A 21,288-nucleotide genomic window follows, 5' to 3' on the forward strand; every position below is an offset into this window, starting at 1 on the left:
TTAGCTACTGTAGCTAGGCAGCCATCTAACATCAGCTGGCTAGCTAACAGCAAGCTTTAACTAGCAATACAAACACATTTTCCCAACTCTTTCCCTGGCTGCCACTGCTCTTGCGCAACAAAAAACATCCTGTGTGTCATCACAACTTTTGGAGGTATTTCAACAAAGCAATCACATTTTTTGACATTTTTAAAAAGTTGTAAATATATTTCAATGAAGTTAGATCTCTCTATATATTTTTAAATATACAAGTAGCCTTAAGATAAATAATCCACTTGTTTAGAGAGAAAAATGTTATAATCTTTTTTGTAAAGTAGTAATATGTTGGATGAGTGTGTTGGGGGCAACTCGCCTCACTCCTAATAGGGGGTATGGTTCTAAAAGTATTTCTACCTGTAATTTAGACAATGACTAGCCCAGTTAGCGCTAGTTTATGCAAATGTTCTAGCTTGCAACATCACTAGCAGTTAATGCTAACCAGCTAACTAGTTAGCATAAGCTGCTAGTAGTGCTAGCTATCAACCTTACTGCCAGGTCATCTGAGGTAAAATACATAAAAAAAAGTTTACATAACTTAAAAAAAAAAATACACCTTTTTTCTCCCCAATTTCATGGTATCCAATTGGTAGTAGTTACAGTCTTGTCTCATCGCTGCAACTCCTGTACGGACTCGGGAGAGGCGAAGGTCGAGAGCCATGTGTACTCCGAAACACAACCCAACCAAGCCGCACTGCTTCTTGACACAATGCACATCCAACCCGGAAGCCAGCTGCACCAATGTGCCAGAGGAAACACTGTACGCCTGGCGACCTGGTCAGCGTGCACTGCACCCGGCCCGCCACTGGAGTCACTAGTGCGTGATGAGACAAGGATATCCCTGCCGGCCAAACACTCCCTAACCCGGACAACGCTGGGCCAATTGTGCGTCGCCCCATGGACCTCCCGGTCGTGGCCGGCTACGACAGAGCCTGGGCTTAAACCCAGAATCTCTGGTGGCACAGCTAGCACTGCGATGCAGTGCCTTAGACCACTGCGCCACCTGGGAGGCCCCTAAGTTTACGTAACATAATTGCAGTTGTAAATATTTCTACTAGTGACTGATAGCTTTACAGTTAAACCAGACCCAACACTGTGCTCATCATTGTTTCAAAGAAAAACAAAGGTGAAACGTAGAAAAACAGGTTTGGATGCCAGGGTAATATCCCCTATGCATGCCCTGTCACAATCATGTAATATATTGCTAAATCAAGTTGCTATCCTTGTACTATAGTTGGGGAATAATGGATGACTGTAGATATTGACAATGGTTCAACAATGTCTAAGTCAGAAATATGTGTAACTCTGCTACTTTTACATTTGGCGTAGTCGGCAGGATTAGTTATTCTATATTAACATAATCCCCCACATGACATAATGTCCCCCTTGTTGTGTCCAAATGACATGCTTCTCACAGAATTTGAGGATTCAAGCTACAGGTTCGGTGACAACGGTCAGTTAATAATTATAACCACAGCTAGGGCAATCCTAGCCTGGTCCCAAATCTATTTGTGCTTGCTAACTCCTATTGTCATTGTCATGCCAGTCATGCCAAACAGTGTCCACAGTAGTTGGCAAAACAGCACAACAGATATGGTTCCAGGTCAGGGCAATCCAGCCCATAAATGTGACACATTCAATTGTAAACGATTGTAAACATGGCCGCTCAGGTTCTCTCAGCAGGCTTACCCAGCACCTTGAGCTCAGAGAAGTCTGGGTAGGTGTAGATGTTGGCACCGCCCTGGTCGGCACGGAAGTAGTACCTCCCTGAGTGCTCTGTACCTATATTACTGACGAGCAGGGTGCAGTTCCTCTGGTGCAGGTCCCCAATGAACTTGGTACGCCCTTTGTAACTTTCATGCACAATGTCTGTGAATGTTTTGAACACCACAGGTGGGAAGAACTGGGCGTAGGGCTGGCCAAAGTACCAGATTCCGTGGATGCCGGGTATATAGATGTGCAGGGAGAGTTGGTCATGGCCGAGATACCCACACATTCCACTTGCCACTGACATCTGAGAGAGGGAATGAGGGAGAAAATATTGGAAATATTGAGAGCGAAACTGTATATCAATGAGCAATCAATCTACAATACATATAAAGTTTCAAATGGAATCACTGAGAAAAGATGAGCAGAGAGAGACGAGAGAGAGAGAGAGAGAGAACAGAGAAAGATGTCATGAGGTTTTCCCTGAGTGAGATGGTAAGAGCAGAGACCCTATGTGGAGGAAGCATATGTCTCAATCTCAGTGTGGAAGAGCTGGTCACTTTTAAAGGACTTGGTGATTGATTACCTTACCAATAGGACGATTGAATATTATTGTCTTGTCGACAATTGTTTTGTGTGAGTTTCCTCCTAATACAGTGTCATGACGTTGGCCTCTTTGGGTACAGGAAGGACAGTTGACCCCCTCCCCTTTGTACCATCACCCAACACCCATACAGGACCAGGCGTCATTTGACAAGCTGTTCTATGGGCACTATAAAACACTCCCTGATTTACATTTCTCCAGACCAGGCCTACACTCCGTTGGCACATAGGTTCTACCTTCCAATTCCTCTACTGAAAGTGAACCATACCACGTGGTTAACTTTTAGACTATTGATACCGACAGAATAAGAACAAGTCTTTGATATTAATTATTAGTCTGCAGCTAAGTAAATTATATCATCGAACGCGAAGACCAACGAAACCACCATTCTATGACGACATTAATGAATGTCGCTCTGAAAGATCCATTCTAACCGAGAGAGAGAGAGAGAGAGAACGCGGACAAAACTCCCCAACAGAACTACTCTCCAACAAGAATCAGAACGACACACTGAGCGTAAATATATATATTGATTGCAATTGTTCCCGAATGAGTGAGCCTTCAATTGTCAATTGTTAATGAACTCTGTGTAAACTTCTCAGCTGACCATTTATGACCCATTGTTCAACAGGCCGACCAGCCTGTTTAGCCAGTAGGGCACATTCCGATACCAATCCTTTGTGACAATAATTACTGTTTGTATGTTTGTCTGTTAATTACTTAGTGTAGTAAATAAATGATTTTAAGACAATTGATGTATGGATGATTTTAGTAAAGACTGGGTTCGTGCAGATACAACAATTTACGACGTTTTGGAATGAGACTGGACTAGAGGTAAATACACCATTTAAACTTAGAAGATAATCGACCTATACTATAATAGAATATAATATTATAGTACAGGAAAGTTATATTAGGAAAATTATAGCTTTGTAATCTGAATATTCTCCTTGGTGCCCCGACCTCCTAGTTAATTACAATTAAACGATTAATCAGTTTAATCGCGTGATAATAATTACAGGGAGCTAATTGATAAACATATCTTCCGTTTAATGGTACCCCCAAAGACACGACAACAGGATGTGGTAGGAATCATAAGGGACATCATCATTACACCTGTTAATACTTATTTTCTATGACTTTGTGTGAAATCTATTTCTTATTGTAACAGAAAGTACAATATGCCCTTTGTGTTTTATAGAAATGCAAGGTGTTAAATGTTTTTATACTGTCTATGTTTTCATGTTTTTTTATTGTTTTCTTTAAATACATTTTAAGTATATTTCTTTTAAAAATGGTCTAGGGGGAGTGTAAGAATATGTCGAAGATAAATACACAACGCAGATACAGAGGACCAGAGGTCAAAATGACGAGAAGTCAATAGAGTAATTACGATTAAGGGAAATAGTGTTTTTTCTGTACTAGGGAATTATTGATCAATGGTTCAGAGACATGGGAGGAATATGTCTTCTGAAAAAGGATACTTGTGATTTGGCCATTGGCTAGTTTTATTGCAAGGAATTCTAATTGGTCAAACACAGGCTAGGGCTGAGTTATAAAGCTACATGCTGTCCCTTTGTTCTGTGGAGAGAACCACTAGAGAGAATCACTGAGAGAGCATCACTGAGAGAGCATCACTGAGGACAGGGGAGAATAACCATCTACCTCACAGCATAACATCTATGATGTATCCTCTTTGAATGAACCTATTTTCCTCCCCTTGATTTGCTTTTTGTGTTTGTGTTATTGAAGAGTAACATCAACTACTAACATAGTCATAGATCAACATAATTTACGACTACTGTACATAGAGATCTATCTTCTTTTTTTGTATCCTTTTTCTCCCCAATTTCGGGGTATCCAATTGGTAGTGTCTACTGTCTTGTCTCATTGCTGCAACTCCTGTACGGACTCGGGAGAGGCGAAGGTCGAGAGCCATGCGTCCTCCGAAACACGACCCAACCTAGCCGCACTGCTTCTTGACAACGCACATCCAACCCGGAAGCCAGCCGCACAAATGTGTCGGAGGAAACACCGTACACCTAACGACCTGGTCAGCGTGCACTGCGCCCGGCCCGCCACAGGAGTTGCTAGTGCATGATGAGACAAGAACATCCCTGCCGGCCAAACCCTCCCTAACCCGGACGACGCTGGGCCAATTGTGCGCAGCCCCATGGGCCTCCCGGTCGCGGCCGGCTGCGGCAGAGCCTGGGCTCAAACCCAGAATCTCTGGTGGCACAGCTAGCACTGCGATGCAGTGCCTTAGACCACTGTGCCACCAGGGAGGCAGAGATCTATCTTTAATTTATCTAAAAACAATATTACTGTAAAAGCCATTATGCTTTCTTGGTCTTCAGCTCAATTTCCCATGACGTGTTTTACTTTAATCAGATCTGATAGTTAGCCTTACTGAGTTTGACCACAGTATTTACAACACTGTCGACCGCAGTTAAGGTCCTCTCTCACACTTCAAGACTGTTTTTAAGTTCCCCCTACCCTTACTATATTTGTATAGGTGGGTTTTTACTTCTCCTAAATACTTACATTTAAACTATAATCCCTAAAATATGTGTTGCTGCTGTGAGAAAAGAGTATGTTCCAATCAGAACAGGCCACATGCCTCAACATGGACATTATAATGGTATATTTTCTTTACAATATTCATGATTATTATTAAGGACTCTGGATACGCCTTATCTTTGGATGTTCTAAATGTCTGACGGCCTGGTTACTAAACATTTAAATGTCTTCCAACCAGTTGCGGCCGCTAAATGGCTGAATACCCAAGTTTATCCCGTCTGAAGAAAAGACAACTTTGTTCGATTCCAAGCAAAAAATAACTGAAGAATACAACAGAAAATGTGGCAAGCTTGTAATCTGTATTCTCAACACATCTCCAAAACAGTAAGGAAGATATACAGATATATATATATTTTTCTAATTTCTCTATTACTTAATTAACAGTTCATCTCAAGCCACCTCTCCATCGTTTACAGTAACTACATCACACATAATTTTTTTACCACAATATGGAATGGAAATATATATATTGAAGTCAGAGAATGACACAGTGGCGGAGGAATCTACAGGAATGTACAGAATGCAATGTGCAAATGTACAGTTTCAGGACGGTAGTGCAGAATGCATAGAATCATTATATCTCCATATTTGATTCACATAGTTTATCTAAAGTAAAAATAGAAAAACATATGTGCTTTTTCATTCATTTTCATACAGTACTTATGCGCTTTTCCATGAAATCCAAAATAATTTTTAGAATAGAAAAGTGTGCCTCTTAACTTTTTCATTTTATGCATACAAATCTGAAACTTTACTAAGTAGAAAAGTGTGAATTATTTCACATGAAAATGATCTCAGTCTGCTGAAAACTCTCAGCATAGGAGTGAGGGGGAGAAAAGGTGCTCAATCATCTTGGACGCCTGGCAATGACCTCATACTCTTCCTGAGACGTGTATTTTTTATCCAATGAGATGTAGGTACTCTCCACTTCTTTTGGCTTCACATTCTTACCTTGTATACTTTGAGAACCACAAGAAAAAAACAAGTGGTAGGGTTAAGTTACTTCTAGCACTCAGAGAAAGTAAATCTAGGCCTAAAGTAAGCATCTTATCAGACAGTGTCTTGGCTTATAACAGATACTCTGAGAAATAAAGTTTCCTTCTCATGTAAAAATACTTCTATATTCTGCATCTATGAACTAGATGTGAAATATATTAGCAGGATATAAGTCATTATTATCCTAATTTCGTCTCTATTGTGCTATAAGTGAAAAGGATCCTACCGTATGTAAGCATTTGTAGACAGATAGATGAGAAGGGCTACAGTCACACTGAGAGACACACCAGCTATGGTCCAGGGGAGAACTGCATTCCCACATTCTTCAGAAATATCTACAATATATGAAGAGAGAAACAGTATCATCAGAGCAGTCTTAGACCTCTTGCAATAACCACACCACAACCTTGACACAACACAATTGCAATCTGTCTACAGGAAGTAAAAAATGTTTCTTTAAATTATAGCACCTCTCTGTTTCCCTCCTTTTTGCGTGATCTGCAACTTCTCTGTCACTACACCCACAACATTTCTGCTGACACACTCCACAGTGGTGTTGTTGTGGTTTCCAACAGGCAGGCTGATGGTGCTGTTCACTGAGGAACCCAACACTGATGTAGTGGGGCTGCACCTCTCTGTGTTGAGCTCCAGCAGTGGCCACTCTATGAGGGGTAAGGGAACCCCCTGACTGACACACACACAGGTCATGACCCCTGCCTGGTCCACACACCCAGAGCCAGGAAGAATCACGGGAAGGTCTGGAAAAAGACAGTGAAGAGAGAGATATCAGTGATAGATTGATGGTCAAAACATGCCAGAGTAATTCCAGATCATAAAATATGACATGAGTTTGTATATTTCAGTCAAGTTTGTACTTACACATCACAGTGACAACAGTGGAAGCTGTCAAAGTCCGGTTGAGGTGTTGAACTGTACACACATACTCCCCAGCATGTTCTCTTGTCACATTGGAGATGGTGAGAGCGGCATTTTCAGTGTAATTCTGAAGTGGGGCACTTGTCCCGTTCTTACTCCAAGTGATGTCAGATGGAGGGTAACTGTCAACACTGCAGGTCAGATCCAGGATACCATCCTCCTTCACCATTTTATTTCCAGTTATTTGGGGGTCTATCACATCTTTAAGTGCAAAGAGTTTTGTTACACATACACTAAATTCAGACTATGTTGGTTGAGGGACTAATAACAATGGATCATGATTAAAAAGGGAAAAAGTCAAAGCTATGACATAACTGTAGGTGGAGCCTTCATATTGTATCATTTGCTTATTATCAAGGTTATTCCTAGGTTTCAAAGGTTCTCTGGAATAAGGTGTTTAATGTAAAATGTAGGATAGGTGGTACTCACATGTTACATTCAAAGTTACTGTCTCTTCAATTTGATATTTTTTCTGGAAGGTTACTTGACACGTAACCATCATGTTGTGGTGTTCAGCTGAGGGGGTAAAGGTCAAAGTTGAGAAGTGGGTTGTTGTATCGATGGTCAGGTCCTCTCTCATCTGTATGGTGGTGCTGTCTCTGAGCTCAGTGATGTTGTCTCCTGTTCCTCTCCATGTCCATGTGATGTGAGGAGGAGTTCCAGAGCAGATCCCCGGGGCGGTGCAGGTCAGTGTAGCTGGTTCTCCCTCTGTCAGAGGAGGAATCAACACTGAGGGCTTCTGGGTCAGAGCTGGAGACAGGAAATACAACCACAGAAGTGAGTTTTACACCTGTGTACAAAACAGCAGTGACACATAATCAGCCGTTGGAGAGCAGCATGCATGTGATGACTCTGAATGGGAGTTTTCCCAGTAATGTCCTCTTATGATAGAACTTTATAATAAGGGAGACCTGAGGGGGAACTTGAACTGTATGTGCTGTATACAATTAACTACAATAATAGGTTGTCACTGTAACTGGTAATAATAGTCATAGTACCGCTCACTGTGATTTTCACTTTCTTCAAGTATGTATATGAACCTGGCAGTCTGAATTGATACTCTCCAGCATCATTCTCTCTGATGTCGTTGATGATCACACTACAGTTCTTCTTTGTCAGATCAGTCTCCAGTAGAGACACTCTCTGTTTAAAACCCTCCTGAGCTTTAGAGGGTTTTTTGGAGTGTAAAATTATGTTTTCATCCTTATCACATCTGTCATTTGTAGGGCACTTGAACCATATTGCAGCGGTAGCATTGATGTTATCAGGGTGAGTGAAAGTACATGAAATAACAGCACATAGTCCCTTCTCTGCTGTTATTTCTGCTGTACTGAAGGTGATGTTCCAGAGTGATGCTGTTGGTGGTGCTGCCAGTTCTGATGGAGGGAAATGAATACAGTCATGAGTAATACAGAAAGCACTTCACTTGTTCCTAACATTTTTGATACAGAATCTGTTGAGGTTAAAATGTGTTACCACATCTATACCACTAGGCCTACTAATGATTTCAATATTAACAATACTTTAATGATGAAAGGAATCCTACTTCGACATGTTGCTCTCTCTGTCAGAGAGAAGAGTAGAGCTGCCCAGATGAGGACCCACATCCTGCCTCCACTGCCTCAATGAATCAACCACAACACCAGGGTCTGTCCTCTTTCACCTCTTTCTCTGGTCCTCTTGTCTGTGTCCACAGGTCTGGAGCACAGAAAGATAATAACATGATAGAGGGTGTTATGATATAATACACACATCCCATTTCCAGCTGTGTTAGGAGAATACATAGGCATTCATAACATCTGACGTGAACGTTTCATGACACATTTAGGATTGTTTCAACCTTCCTAGCACCTTTTTTTTAACTTTAATTTAATGCACAGAGACAATATGTCAAACTCCTATTAATGCTTTATTTTACCATAATTCTCTGGAATTTATTTAGAAACCACATGGTAACAGCGTAGTTACATAATTAGAAGACCTGGATATTCATTGTAACAAATATGAGAAAGTACCAATATTTTCTACCAACGAGTTACTAGTTTTGTTAAATAATTTAAAGTTATGTCCAGAGTTTTTCCTTCTCCCAAGTACTTTAACAGTTGTTTTAGCCATGCAGAGAATAAGACTGAATCATCACATTACCTCTCTCTTTCAGTGTGCTCTCTCTCCCTGTTGAATGTGAGCCCTGTGTGAGTCTCTGGTGGGTGTGAACTGTCACTTCATGTCCCCAGTCTGTTATTCCTCTCTCTAACCCTGTGCTGCAATCCAGGAAGTCCCTCTGTATTGCATACCGCCCAGCCAATGTTCCTTCAAATGTTTTTGGGCACTGAGTAACTTTTTGGTCTTGTGAGCAGAAACTTGAATGTTGTGACAATTTTGTGCAACTTCTGGCGTATGTTTACAGTGAACACTGAGGCTGTCCCCTTACAGTTTTAGACAGTAGCCAATAGGCTATTGTGGCTATTTGAGTATAGTGTAGGCCTACCAACAAAACCAATGTAGCAAATCCCATAACATTTTCACGTGTAAATAGCTTTTGATTTCTATGATATATCCTACAGTACAATATGTGGTGTTCATTGCAGGCCTACATTGCATGAGACTTTAAAGTTTTTACATGATGAAGGGCTTTACATTAATGAATGATTTTTTACTTGGTCTGTAACACTGTGGGCCAAATAGGTGACTGTAAATTGCATTTTATTGTGTTGTATGATGCAAGAAACCACATTACAAAATACTATGTATTATTATTACCATACAGAGATTTGACAATGTGGGCCACTCTTCTGTCTATTAGCTTATTTGCATATTCAAGGCTGTCTCAAAATACAACACTGCCTCTTTAATTAAGACATAAGCTTTTTACCTGACTGGCTTTTCAAAGTCAGTTTGAAATGTAGCCTACACATTTTGTGCTCTTGAAGGAAGCAGTAACTCCCTATTGCTTACCTATACTTATCTATAACTGGGCTAATAACTCGCTAACTAGCAAATAATATCATCAAATGAACTGATCTGAAAAGCCATTCACTCGCGGGTGATTGAAAGACGGTGGGCTTCCTAGCCAATGGATTTCTACTCCATTTTGCTCTGGCTCTGCCTACAACAAAATGCCATTGATATAATGTTGATTTGATCACAGAAAAAAATGTCTATATAGTGCAAACTAATGGAGCGAACTCAGTGAAGTTCAAAGTCTTGAGTCTCTGCGTGTCACGTCCTGACCAGTAAAGGGGTCTATTTGTTATTGTAGTTTGGTCAGGACGTGGCAGAGGGTATTTGTTTTCATGGTTTTGTGTTTGTGTTTAGATAGAGGGATATATTGTGTAGAGTGTTTCTGGGGTTTATTGGTGTAAGTGTCGATGTAGAGGGGGTAGTTGATTTAGGTGGTTCGGGGTGTGTGTGTATTGTAGAGGGGTATTTGATTTATGTGTTCCGGGGTGTTGGGTATGTTCTTGTGTTTGTATTTCTAAGGGGCTGTTCTAGTTTTGTATTTCTGTGTTGGCCTGGTATGATTCTCAATCAGGAACAGCTGTACATCGTTGTTGCTGATTGAGAGTCATACTTAGGTCGCTTGATTTCACTTGTTTGTTTGTGGGAGATTGTGCTGTCTATAGCTTTGTGCCTTACCGGCCTGTTATTCGTCGTTGTGTTTTGTATACGTGTTTGTTTTGGGTTTTTCCTTTGTCCATAATAAAGAAGATGAGTGTACATATTCCCGCTGCGTTTTGGTCCTCTCCTTACGACTACCGTGACACTGCGCAGCATGGCATTTCTTCTGCGCTGCAGTCCTGGAGGAAGTTCATGGGTGCGCGCGCGCGGCTTAGAGTGAACATTTCGTCCAGCCTTACTGTACTGCATATACACCATGATCAACCCAAACCGTCAACAAACCCATCAATCCAAACCGTCAACAAACCCATCGATCCAAACCATCAACAAACCCATCAATCCAAACCATCAACAAACCCATCAATCCAAACCATCAACAAACCCATCAATCCAAACCATCAACAAACCCATCGATCCAAACCATCAACAAACCCATCGATCCAAACCATCAACAAACCCATCGATCCAAACCATCAACAAACCCATCAATCCAAACCATCAACAAACCCATCGACCCAAACCATCAACAAACCCATCGACCCAAACCATCAACAAACCCATCAACCCAAACCATCAACAAACCCATCAACCCAAACCATCAACAAACCCATCAACCCAAACCATCAACAAACCCATCAATCCAAACCATCAACAAACCCATCAATCCAAACCATCAACAAACCCATCAATCCAAACCATCAACAAACCCATCAATCCAAACCATCAACAAACCCATCAATACAGAGCCATCAAAGAACTTTGGTTAACACTTCAATTCCCATTGCTTTTATATTCAGAGGGAGTTTTATTTCACAATTTCTATCAGCCTGCCCTGTTAATACTCAGAAACATTATACTCAGATGGTTGTCTTATTGTAACATGTACACTACATGTGAATAATACGGAGAATGCCTCGCATTGGATATAGACATAGTGCATTCGGAAAGTATTGAGACACCTTAACTTCCTTGACTTTCTCCACATATTGCTTCTTTACAGCCATATTCTAAAATGGATTGGTGGAGTACTGCAGATGGTTGTCCTTCTGGATGGTTCTCCTATCTCCAAATAGGAACTCTAGAGCTCTGTCAGAGTGACCATCAGGTTCTTGGTCACCTCCCTGACCAATGCCCTTCTCCCCCGATTACTCAGTGTTGCCAGGCGGCAAAATCTAGGAAGAGTCTTGGGGGTTCCAAACGTCTTCCATTTAAGAATGATGGATGCCACTGTGTTCTTGGGGAACTTCAGTGCTGCAGAATTCTTTTGTACCTTTCCCTAGATCTGTGCCTCGACACAATCCTGTCGAGAAGACGAACAACAACTGATATAAACGAAAACGTATGACATTTAAATGTAGGCCTATAGGGACGATAGGCCATGTGGAGATGTTCATATTGAAACATATCTTATTTTTTGAAGTTCCAAACATGTTTGATAAGGTTAGTAGAGATTTTGTCAGGGAACCCCATATGGCTGGCTGGCTGGCTGGCGCTCTCTCTCTCACCACTGAGCGGCACATCACTGAGCGGCACATCACTGTCTGTCTCAGTAGCCTACTCCCCTTTAAAGCAAAGTTATTAGGAGAACTTAGCCAATTTTTTGCTCCTGCTGAGGTAGGCTCTGTTTTCCGTTAGCTTCTTACTTCATCCTTCTATCTGGCTAAGCAATACTAGCCAAAGAGCCCTTCAACATTACTGCAATAGAAGTCACTGCCGGCAGCTAGCCATCTGACTGATTGTAGGCCTATAAGTGATTATTTACTAGTTCTCAGAACATTGGTTTTTGTTTGTTGATGGAAATGTTTATGATTTTCTAATAACCAATGTCTGTGCTCCGTTTTTACTTTTCTAATATCCAATGGCTATGTTCATGCAAGTGACTGACTGAACACCTGTGATAAGTCCTCACTGTAGTATCTGCAATTTGGCAGTAGCCCAAATCCTTGTTTTGAGAACAATATCTCAGTTTCAAGGTCTCAGCTTGGAGAGAAGAAGCCTCGTGAGTTATTGGTCTGCCACATGCATAAACCAGTATTGGTTGGTTACATGAATGAAGCAAACGTTAATGATTAATTAAATATGAATGATGAATAAGGTAAATGATGCATATATGACTTGTGTCACAGGCCGGCTCATAGCCTGTGGCAAAAATGAGGACATCAACAACTGGTATAGGCCAATTCAAAACGTTCTTTATTATAAAACAAAACTATTAACTATAAACAAAGAAAAAGGAATGAGGTGTGGAAATGTCATAATGTAAGGTGTAGGTAAGGTGCATGGATGCGTGAATATGTGTGTGTAAACATGACTGAATGGAAACTAACTAAACCAACAAAGTAACAAACGAAACCGGATCATACCTGGAGGAGCAGGGAGAGAGCGCGCAAACCCAGCGAGCCAGAAGATCAGCGAGGAGACAGCCAACAGAGAGGTTAGTGGAGCAGTTTGTTAAATACCCTGAGCCCAGGTGGCTCCAATCACACCAGCTGCAATCACTAACGACCCTCCTCTGCCTGCAGGGGAAACCACCCCTGCACTGCAGAGGAGGAGCCGTGACACTTGTCTGTAGTATATAAGAGAACAAAGGGGACTGCCCCAGAGGTGCTCCTGATTGACATGTGTATTTGATGCATTGAGTTGGTTGGAACCTCTCCAAGGCGCGGATAATAAAGGATGATTAATTTAATATTGACTTCAGGAGTCCCTGGTGGTAATTTCCATGACATGGTGTTGAATTTCCACAACAGGGGGATGGTTTTAAAGTGGCCTTTTGTCCGGCATCTCCCAAACACTGTCAGCAGCTTCTCTAGCTGCCCACTTGAGCCGACTCTGAGCTGAGGTAGTTATTTTCATGTCTCTGGCCCTCGGCCTGTGTTGCGAGACGGCAGAGTTAGCTGTTTGAGAGAGTGGTGAATGTGCAGCTAACAAGGCAAATGTGGGAGGAAAATCTGGGGAACATAAGCAAACAGAAAGAACAAACCACTGTTCATGATTCCACTCATTCGCAAAGAGGCAGGCGCAATTCAATCAGATATAGAATACTATACCACAGCAATGTTGAATTCTCATTTCTTATTGGGTAGAGGGGCATTCTAGAATGGACATTAAAACTAGATAACAGGACAGTTGGAAAAGATATCGGGACAGTTGGAAAGTATATTGGGACAATCATGACGCAATATGTGCCTACATGCAATATGTGCCTTGCAATCATGACGCAATATGTGCCTACATGCAAACCCTACTTGCTATAAAGTTACAGAATGCTAAACCAACAACCACACAAACCAAAATTGGATACATTGTAAACGCAGGTCCAACGAGGAAAAACTATTGATTTGTTTTTAGAAACTTATTTTTTGGGGGGAAGCATCTAATGATCTAAAGTGGTGAGTGATGAACATGAATTTCTCCAGTCCCTATGTTGCAGTCATGACGCAAGGGGTGCTATGCTGTCAAATCATCCCACATGTCCAGACCTAGGTGTCCTCATATGTAGTTACGGCCCTGAATGCACCTATTATCAATGTCAGAGCTGACTGGACTGTATTCAATGTATAACGATTCATTTGTACCTTATTCTGAAACCAGTAACATGTTTTCTTTCAATCCACAATGTTTCACTCACTATACATTCATATTAGACACACTTTTGAAGAGTGATGATTCCTCTTTCACTGTTATATTCCTCTGACTTGATAAAGAGAAGTCCTGATAATAATGCTTTCTTTCAATCAACAATGTTTCACTCACTATACATTCATATTAGACACACTTTTGAAGAGTGATGATTCCTCTTTCACTGTTATATTCCTCTGACTTGATAAAGAGAAGTCCTGATAATAATGCAACTGATCACAGCTGCATTATTAACACTTTTGAAGAGTGATGATTCCTCTTTCACTGTTATATTCCTCTGACTTGATAAAGAGAAGTCCTGATAATAATGCAACTGATCACAGCCGGAATAGGAAGAAATTGGTGGCAACAATGCCTGATAAAGTATCAGTAGTATGTAATACTTGTGTCAAATGAATTTCAGTGTCATTTTGTGTAGTTGTAAAGCAAATGTGCATGTAGTCATAAATCAACATAATTGACATATCTGCAATTCCTCTGAAAACAATATTACTGTAAAAGTTAATCATTCCTTCTTTGGTCAGCGCAGTTTCCCATGACGTGTTTTAGTTACAGTTGAAGTCGGAAGTTTACATACACTTAGGTTGGAGTCATTAAAACTCGTTTTTCAAACACTCCACAAATTTCTTGTTAGTGACCCCTTAACACGCGAATCCCGTTAGCGGGATTGATTTTACAACATCCAGTGAAATAGCACAGCGCCAAATTCAAAAAACAAAAATCTCATAATTAAAATTTCTCACACATACAAGTATTATACATCATTTTAAAGATAAGGTTCTCGTTAATCTAACGACAGTGTCCGATTTCAAAAAGGCTTTACGGCGAAAGCAAAATATTAGATTATGTTAGCACCTCACCTAAACAAGAAAAGCCAAACAGCCATTTTCCAAGTAAGGAGAGGCGTCACAAAAACCAGAAATACAGCAAAAATTAATTACTAACCTTTGACAATCTTCATCAGATGACACTCCCAGGACTCAATGTTAGACAATACATGTATGTTTTGTTAGATAAAATTCATATTTATATCCAAAAACCCCATTTTACATTGGCGCGTGATGTTCAGAAAATGTATTGCCACCCAAAACATCCGGTGAATGAGCACATCAATTTACAAAAATACTCATCATAAACATTGATAAACTTTACAACAGTTATTGAAAGAATTATAGATACACTTCTCCTTAATGCAACCGCTGTGTTAGATTTCAAAATAGCTTTACGGCGAAAGCACATTTTTCAATATTCTGAGTACAGAGCTCAACCATCAAAGCAAGCTATACAGATACCAGCAAAGTTCTGGAGTCAACTAAACTCAGAATTAGTATTAGAAATATTCACTTACCTTTACTGATCTTCATCAGAATGCACTCCCAGGACTCCTACTTCCACAAGAAATGTTAGTTTTGTTCGAAATACTCCATATTTATGTCCAAATACCTCCTTTTGTTCGCGTGTTCAGATCACTACCCAAAGGCATAATGCACGAGCATAAATCCAGACACGAAAAGTAAAAATGTTCCATTACCGTTCGTAGAAACATGTCAAACGTTGTTTACAATCAATCCTTAGGGTCTTTTTAACATAAAACGTTGATAATATTCCAACCGGACAATAGCGTATTCATTCCAGAAGAAAAAGAAGGAACGGCACGCTCGTGTGCTCGCGCATAACCAAGTCCTTTGTCCTCAGGCAGTCCACTGATTGACTGAGCTCCTATTCTCTGCCCAGTAACAGGAGATGGATGAAACAAGTTTCTAAAGGCTGTTCACAGCCAATGGAAGCCTTAGGAAGTGCAACGTGACCCCACAGACACTGTAGTTTCGATAGGGATTCAAAAGAAAAACTACAATTCTCAGATTTCCCACTTCCTGGTTGGATTTTTCTCAGGTTTTTGCCTGCCATATGAGTTCTGTTATACTCACAGACATCATTCAAACAGTTCTAGAAACTATAGAGTGTTTTCTATCCATCCAAATCTACTAATACTATGCATATCCTACCTTCTGAGACTGAGAAGCAGGCAGTTTAATTTGGGCACATTTTTCATCCGAACGTGAAAATACTGCCCCCTATCCTTAACAGGTTTTAACCAACTATAGTGTTGGCTAGTCGGTTAGGACATCTACTTTGTGCATGACACAAGTAATGTTTCCAACAATTGTTTACAGACAGATTATTTCACTTATAACTAATTCACTGTATCACAATTCCAGTGGGTCAGAAATGTACATACACTAAGTTGACTGTGCGTTTAAACAGCTTGGAAAATTCCAGAAAATTATGTGATGGCTTTAGAAGTTTCTGATAGGCTAATTGACATCGTTTGAGTCAATTGGAGGTGTACCTGTGGATGTATTTCAAGGCCTACCTTCAAACTCAGTGCCTCTTTGCTTGACGTCATGGGAAAATTTTAAAGAAATCCGCAAAGACCTCAGAAAAAAATTGTAGACCTCCACAAGTCTGGTTCATCTTTGGGAGCAATTTCCAAATGCCTGAAGGTACCACGTTCATCTGTACAAACAATAATACGCAAGTATAAACACCATGGGACCTCGCAGCTGTCATACCGATCAGGAAGGAGACACGTTCTGTCTCCTAGAGATGAATGTACTTTGGTGCAAAAAGTGCAAATCAATCCCAGAACAACAGCAAAGGACCTTGTGAAGATGCTGGAGGAAACGGGTACAAAAGTATCTATATCCACAGTAAAACAAGTCCTATATCGACATAACCTGAAAGGCTGCTCAGCAGGAAGAAGCCACTGCTCCAAAACCGCCATAAAAAAAGCCAGACTACGGTTTGCAACAGCACATGGGGACAAAGATCGTACTTTTTGGAGCAATGTCTTCTGGTCTGATGAAACAAAAATGGAACTGTTTGGCCATAATGACCATCATTATGTTTGGAGGAAAAAGGGGGAGCTTGCAAGCTGAAGAACACCATCCCAACTGTGAAGCACAGGGGTGGAAGCATCATGTTGTGGTGGTGCTTTGCTGCAGGAGGGACTGGTGCACTTCACAAAATAGAAGGCATCATGAGGAAAGAAAATGCTGTGGATATATTGAAGCAACATCTCAAGACATCAGTAAGGAAGTTAAAGTCGCAAATGGGTCCTCCAAATGGACAATGACCCCAAGCATACTTCCAAAGTTGTGGCAAAATGGCTTAAGGACAACAAAGCCAAGGTGTTGGAGTGGCCATCACAAAGACCTGACCTCAATCCTATAGAAAATTTGTGGGCAGAACTGAAAAAGCGTGTGTGAGCAAGGAGGCCTACAAACCTGACTCAGTTACACCATCTCTGTCAGGAGGAATGGGCCAAAATTCACCCAACTTATTGTGGGAAGCTTGTGGAAGGCTATCCGAAACGATTGACACAAGTTAAACAATTTTTAAAGGCAATGCTACAAAATACCAATTGAGTGTATGTAAACTTCTGACCCACTGGGAATGTGATGAAAGAAATAAAAGCTGAAATAAATCATTCTCTCGACTATTATTGTGACATTTCACATTCTTAAAATAAAGTGGTGATCCTAACTGACCTAAGACAGGGAATTTTTACTAGGATTAAATGTCAGGAATTGTGAAAAACTGCGTTTAAATATATTTGGCTAAGGTGCACTCTTCCGACTTCAACTGTAGTTACTGATGTACCAGACACTGAGCCTCGCACCCTCTCAGGGAAAACATGTATTTGATCATCTCCCCATGTTAACTTGAATCTATACTCGCTTTCTCCTTCTTGCAGGTCTTCTAGAAAAAGCTGCAAGACCTTTCAGGACCTCTCAGGAACAGCCAATCAACACCGCACACCTCTGCATCTTTTTCAAATAGAGATGTAAGTGGATCTCCTTTGAACCAGATTCTTTGTACGTATTCAGTAATATTACCTGGGTACGTGAATTTACATGATATCGGAATACACCATCCAGCCTCTACTGTAACATCTTGGGTCACTAAGATGGAGAACTCTGTCCCTGTCTCACTAGTCTCTATACAAATGTTTTATAGTAGTACATTTACATTTGATCAGCCAAAGCTTACAAAAATAATAATCTCATGTTACTTTACTTTTTTGTCAAGTCATATATCATTATACTGTACTTATGCACAGACTACAGCTTGCTGTCATGTTATCACAGGACATAAGGAATCAAAAATAATGAGACACAAATCTATGCTGTAATAGAGAATATACAAATTATTTCCATAAACAGCTAACCAAATGCACAAACAATTCATCACTTCATAATATGCTGATAAATGACTCTTGTTTATAATGTTATTAATCCACTTACCACTCTCTACTGTGTACCAGCCATCTCCCTGTCTCACTATAGGTCTCACTGTTCGGTTGAGATCTTGTTCTCTGATACTTGTGAGCACATTTACAGATCACAATATCTAAATATTGTCTGTCATTACTGGTTGCGAGAAATGTAAAAATATCTGTAGAGGCCAGAGCTGATAGTCAGTATCTGTCTTTAGTTCCCCCTTTTCACAACCTAATTTTATAGTGAGCCAATACAAACTGTTGCACAGTACAATACTGTGTTGTCAGCACAACTAGGCACAGTTGTAGATGATGCTAAAGTCAGTATAAAGTAACCAAAAATATTGCATTGACATTCAGGCCATTGGTATAAATCCTTTTTTTAAATTTCCTGTAGCTCAGGACCTTATGCAAGTATATGCATATTCTTGATACCTTTTGAAAGGAAACACTTTGAAGTTAGTTTAAATGTTAAACTAATGTAGGAGAATATAGCACATTGGATCTGGTAAAAGATAATACAAAGAAAACACATGCGTTTTCTATTTGTTTTGCATTATCTTTGAAATGCAAGAGAAAGGCCAGACAGTGATGTAGGATTTCAGCTGTAATTTAGATGTTGTCCACAAGATGGAAGCAGTGTGCATGCAAAGTTTCAGACTGATCCATTGAATAATTACATCACTACACAATATGTTGTATCAAGTCTGCCAGGTGTACTTCATGAGGTGTGTCGTTAATTGATACATTTTCAAGTACATAACTATAGAGAACATACAAAAATGCTATGGTAATAATACATATACGTTTACACACTCCCAGGAATGTCATACATGATGGATCATTAGCTTCCCTACAGAAAAGTCATTAACCTTCACACATCTAGATGGCCGGGCGGGGTGGGTGTGAAGCCAGAGACAGCAGTGGGGTCAAACTGTAGAACCCAGTTCCTATATTTGAATATAAAAACAGCATGGTATTTTTTCACTGTAATAGCTACTGTAAAATGGACACTGCAGTTAGATTAAGAATAATTTAAGCTTTCTGCCCATATAAGATGTGTCTATATCCCGGAAAGTTGGCTGTTGTTTACATAATCATTCTAGTCACATTATCGCATATTGAGCAACAACTGTCCTGATTTAGGGACACCGATCCAGTAGTGGATGCTTGTTTTTTCAGGCTTTGCACTAATGATCGAGGGCAGATCATATTTTAGATTTAAAAGGCATTGGTTCACCTTGGTCAGTTGTAACATCAAATTTGTTGCTTTTTAACCATTTTCATGTAGACTTGATTTTGTCGACATGGGTCCTATTATGTCTGGCAAAAACTAAACACTGCATTCCACAGTAAGAACCAACGGTCAAGCATGGTGGTGGTAGTGTGATGGTTTGGGGATGCTTTGCTGCCTCAGGACCTGGACGACTTGCCTTAATAGAAGGAAGCATGAATTCTGCTCTGTATCAGAGAATTTTACAGGAGAATGTCAGGCCATCCGTCTGTGAGCTGAAGCTGAAGCGCAGCTGGGTCATGCAGCAAGACTATGATCCAAAACAAACAATCAAGTCTACATGAAAATGGCTATGTTGCTTTTTAGCTGTGTTCATATAGATTTGATTGTGTGTTTTGGATCATAGTCTTGCTTTGGAACGACCTAGTCAAAGTCCAGACCTAATCCGAATTGAGATGATGTGTCAGGACTTGAAAGGAGCAGTTCATGCTTGAAAACCCACTCATGTCGCTGAGTTAAAGCAGTTCTGCATGCAAGAGTGGGCCAAAATTCCACAGCAACTGGAGTCATTGCAGCTGAAGGTGGCACAACCAGTTATTGAGTGTAAGGGGGCAATTACTTTTTCACACAGGGGCATGGGTTGTTGCATAACTTTGTATATTAGATAAATGAAAGAATCATGTAATTGTTGTGTTAGTTGTTCATTCAGGTTCCATTTAATTTAATATGAAGTTTTGGTTAAAGATCTGATAACATTCAGTATCAGAAATATGCAAAAGTAGAGAAAATTAGAAAGGGGGCAAAAAAAATTCACAGCACTATGATAATATCTGTATACCATCACAATGGTTGTGCGAAAATGCATTGTATATATACTAGTTGAGTATGTTGTTTACCCACTTAGGTTTAACATCAATTTAATTTCAATTCCATTCAGTTTGACTATGACTTGCAATGGCTAGAATAACTCTACAAGGCTTTTAGTTTAGGGCTCCCGAGTGACGCAACGGTCTAAGGCACTGCATCTCAGTGCAGGAGGCATCACTACAGTCCCTGGTTTGAATCCAGGCTGTATCACATCCGACCGTGATTGGGAGTCCCATATGGAGGCGGAAAATTGGCCCAGCGTCGTCTGGGTTTGGCCTGGGTAGGCCGTCACAGTAAATAAGAACTTATTCTTAACTGACTTGCCTAGTTAAATAAAGGTTAAATATTATTATTATTCATTTTTTTGTTAACGTTCCAACTGTGTGAGTATCTGTAGTTTGGTATATACTGATGAGGGACTTTGGAAGGCATTTGCAGGAGTAGCCACCAGGTTGTGGCTTAGGCTACCAGAAATTCAGCTAAAAGAAAGGCATGTGCAGAAACTATTTTAAAAATAGCTCACTTTACTGTCCTTGCTGCACCACAAGGCCTACTATTGAGACCTGAAACTAACATCACCTTTCAGCAGCAACACATATATATATAAGGGAACATGGAGTAGAGTTTAAATGTAAGTACTGATGTAAGATCTTAATTTGATCATCACCCTGTTGCAGGTGAACTTTCCTGCAATTGCAGTATATTTGAGGTTCAAAAGGCTTCTGAAGTTTGTAAATTACGACTTGATTTTCCCTTACGAAAAATGTATCAACCCCTACAAAAATG

At 40.3% G+C, this 21,288-nt stretch overlaps 1 protein-coding gene across 3 annotated transcripts; it reads right to left on the reverse strand.

The window, feature by feature from the left end:
* Positions 1-5,207: 5,207 nt before the first annotated feature.
* On the reverse strand, positions 5,208-18,644 carry LOC106582510 (sialic acid-binding Ig-like lectin 14). 3 transcript variants are annotated; one of them, XR_014380916.1, is made up of 8 exons: positions 9,005-9,184; positions 8,406-8,557; positions 7,865-8,235; positions 7,289-7,609; positions 6,803-7,060; positions 6,394-6,681; positions 6,150-6,258; positions 5,208-5,886 (listed from the first exon to the last, which is right to left on the reverse strand). XR_014380916.1 is itself a non-coding variant. In XM_082962768.1 (8 exons), the coding sequence occupies exons 2-8, from the start codon at positions 8,464-8,466 to the stop codon at positions 5,775-5,777; spliced, it is 1,527 nt and encodes a 508-aa protein (XP_082818894.1). In that variant the 5' UTR covers positions 8,467-8,557; positions 18,427-18,644; the 3' UTR covers positions 5,208-5,774. The 3 variants fall into 3 exon arrangements, 2 of the variants coding, with proteins under 2 accessions (XP_082818894.1, XP_014021157.3); XM_082962768.1 differs by lacking the exon at positions 9,005-9,184 and adding an exon at positions 18,427-18,644 and having other exon boundaries at positions 7,858-8,235; XM_014165682.3 differs by having other exon boundaries at positions 7,858-8,235.
* Between the last annotated feature and the right edge of the window lie 2,644 nt (positions 18,645-21,288).

The sequence above is a fragment of the Salmo salar genome, chromosome 02, assembly GCF_965601325.2.
Source record: "Salmo salar chromosome 02, fSalSal1, whole genome shotgun sequence".
NCBI classification, from domain to species: domain Eukaryota; kingdom Metazoa; phylum Chordata; class Actinopteri; order Salmoniformes; family Salmonidae; genus Salmo; species Salmo salar.

What these genes read in the sequence shown, in the direction of transcription:
- LOC106582510 (XM_082962768.1), bottom strand. Translation starts at nt 8,466, where the DNA reads ATGTGGGTCCTCATCTGGGCAGCTCTACTCTTCTCTCTGACAGAGAGA. An exon ending in AGTGAAAATCACAGTGAGCG is followed by an intron (nt 7,610 to 7,857) that starts GTACTATGACTA and finishes TCCTGTCTCCAG; the next exon opens with CTCTGACCCAGAAGCCCTCA. An exon ending in AGTAACTTTGAATGTAACAT is followed by an intron (nt 7,061 to 7,288) that starts GTGAGTACCACC and finishes TTGCACTTAAAG; the next exon opens with ATGTGATAGACCCCCAAATA.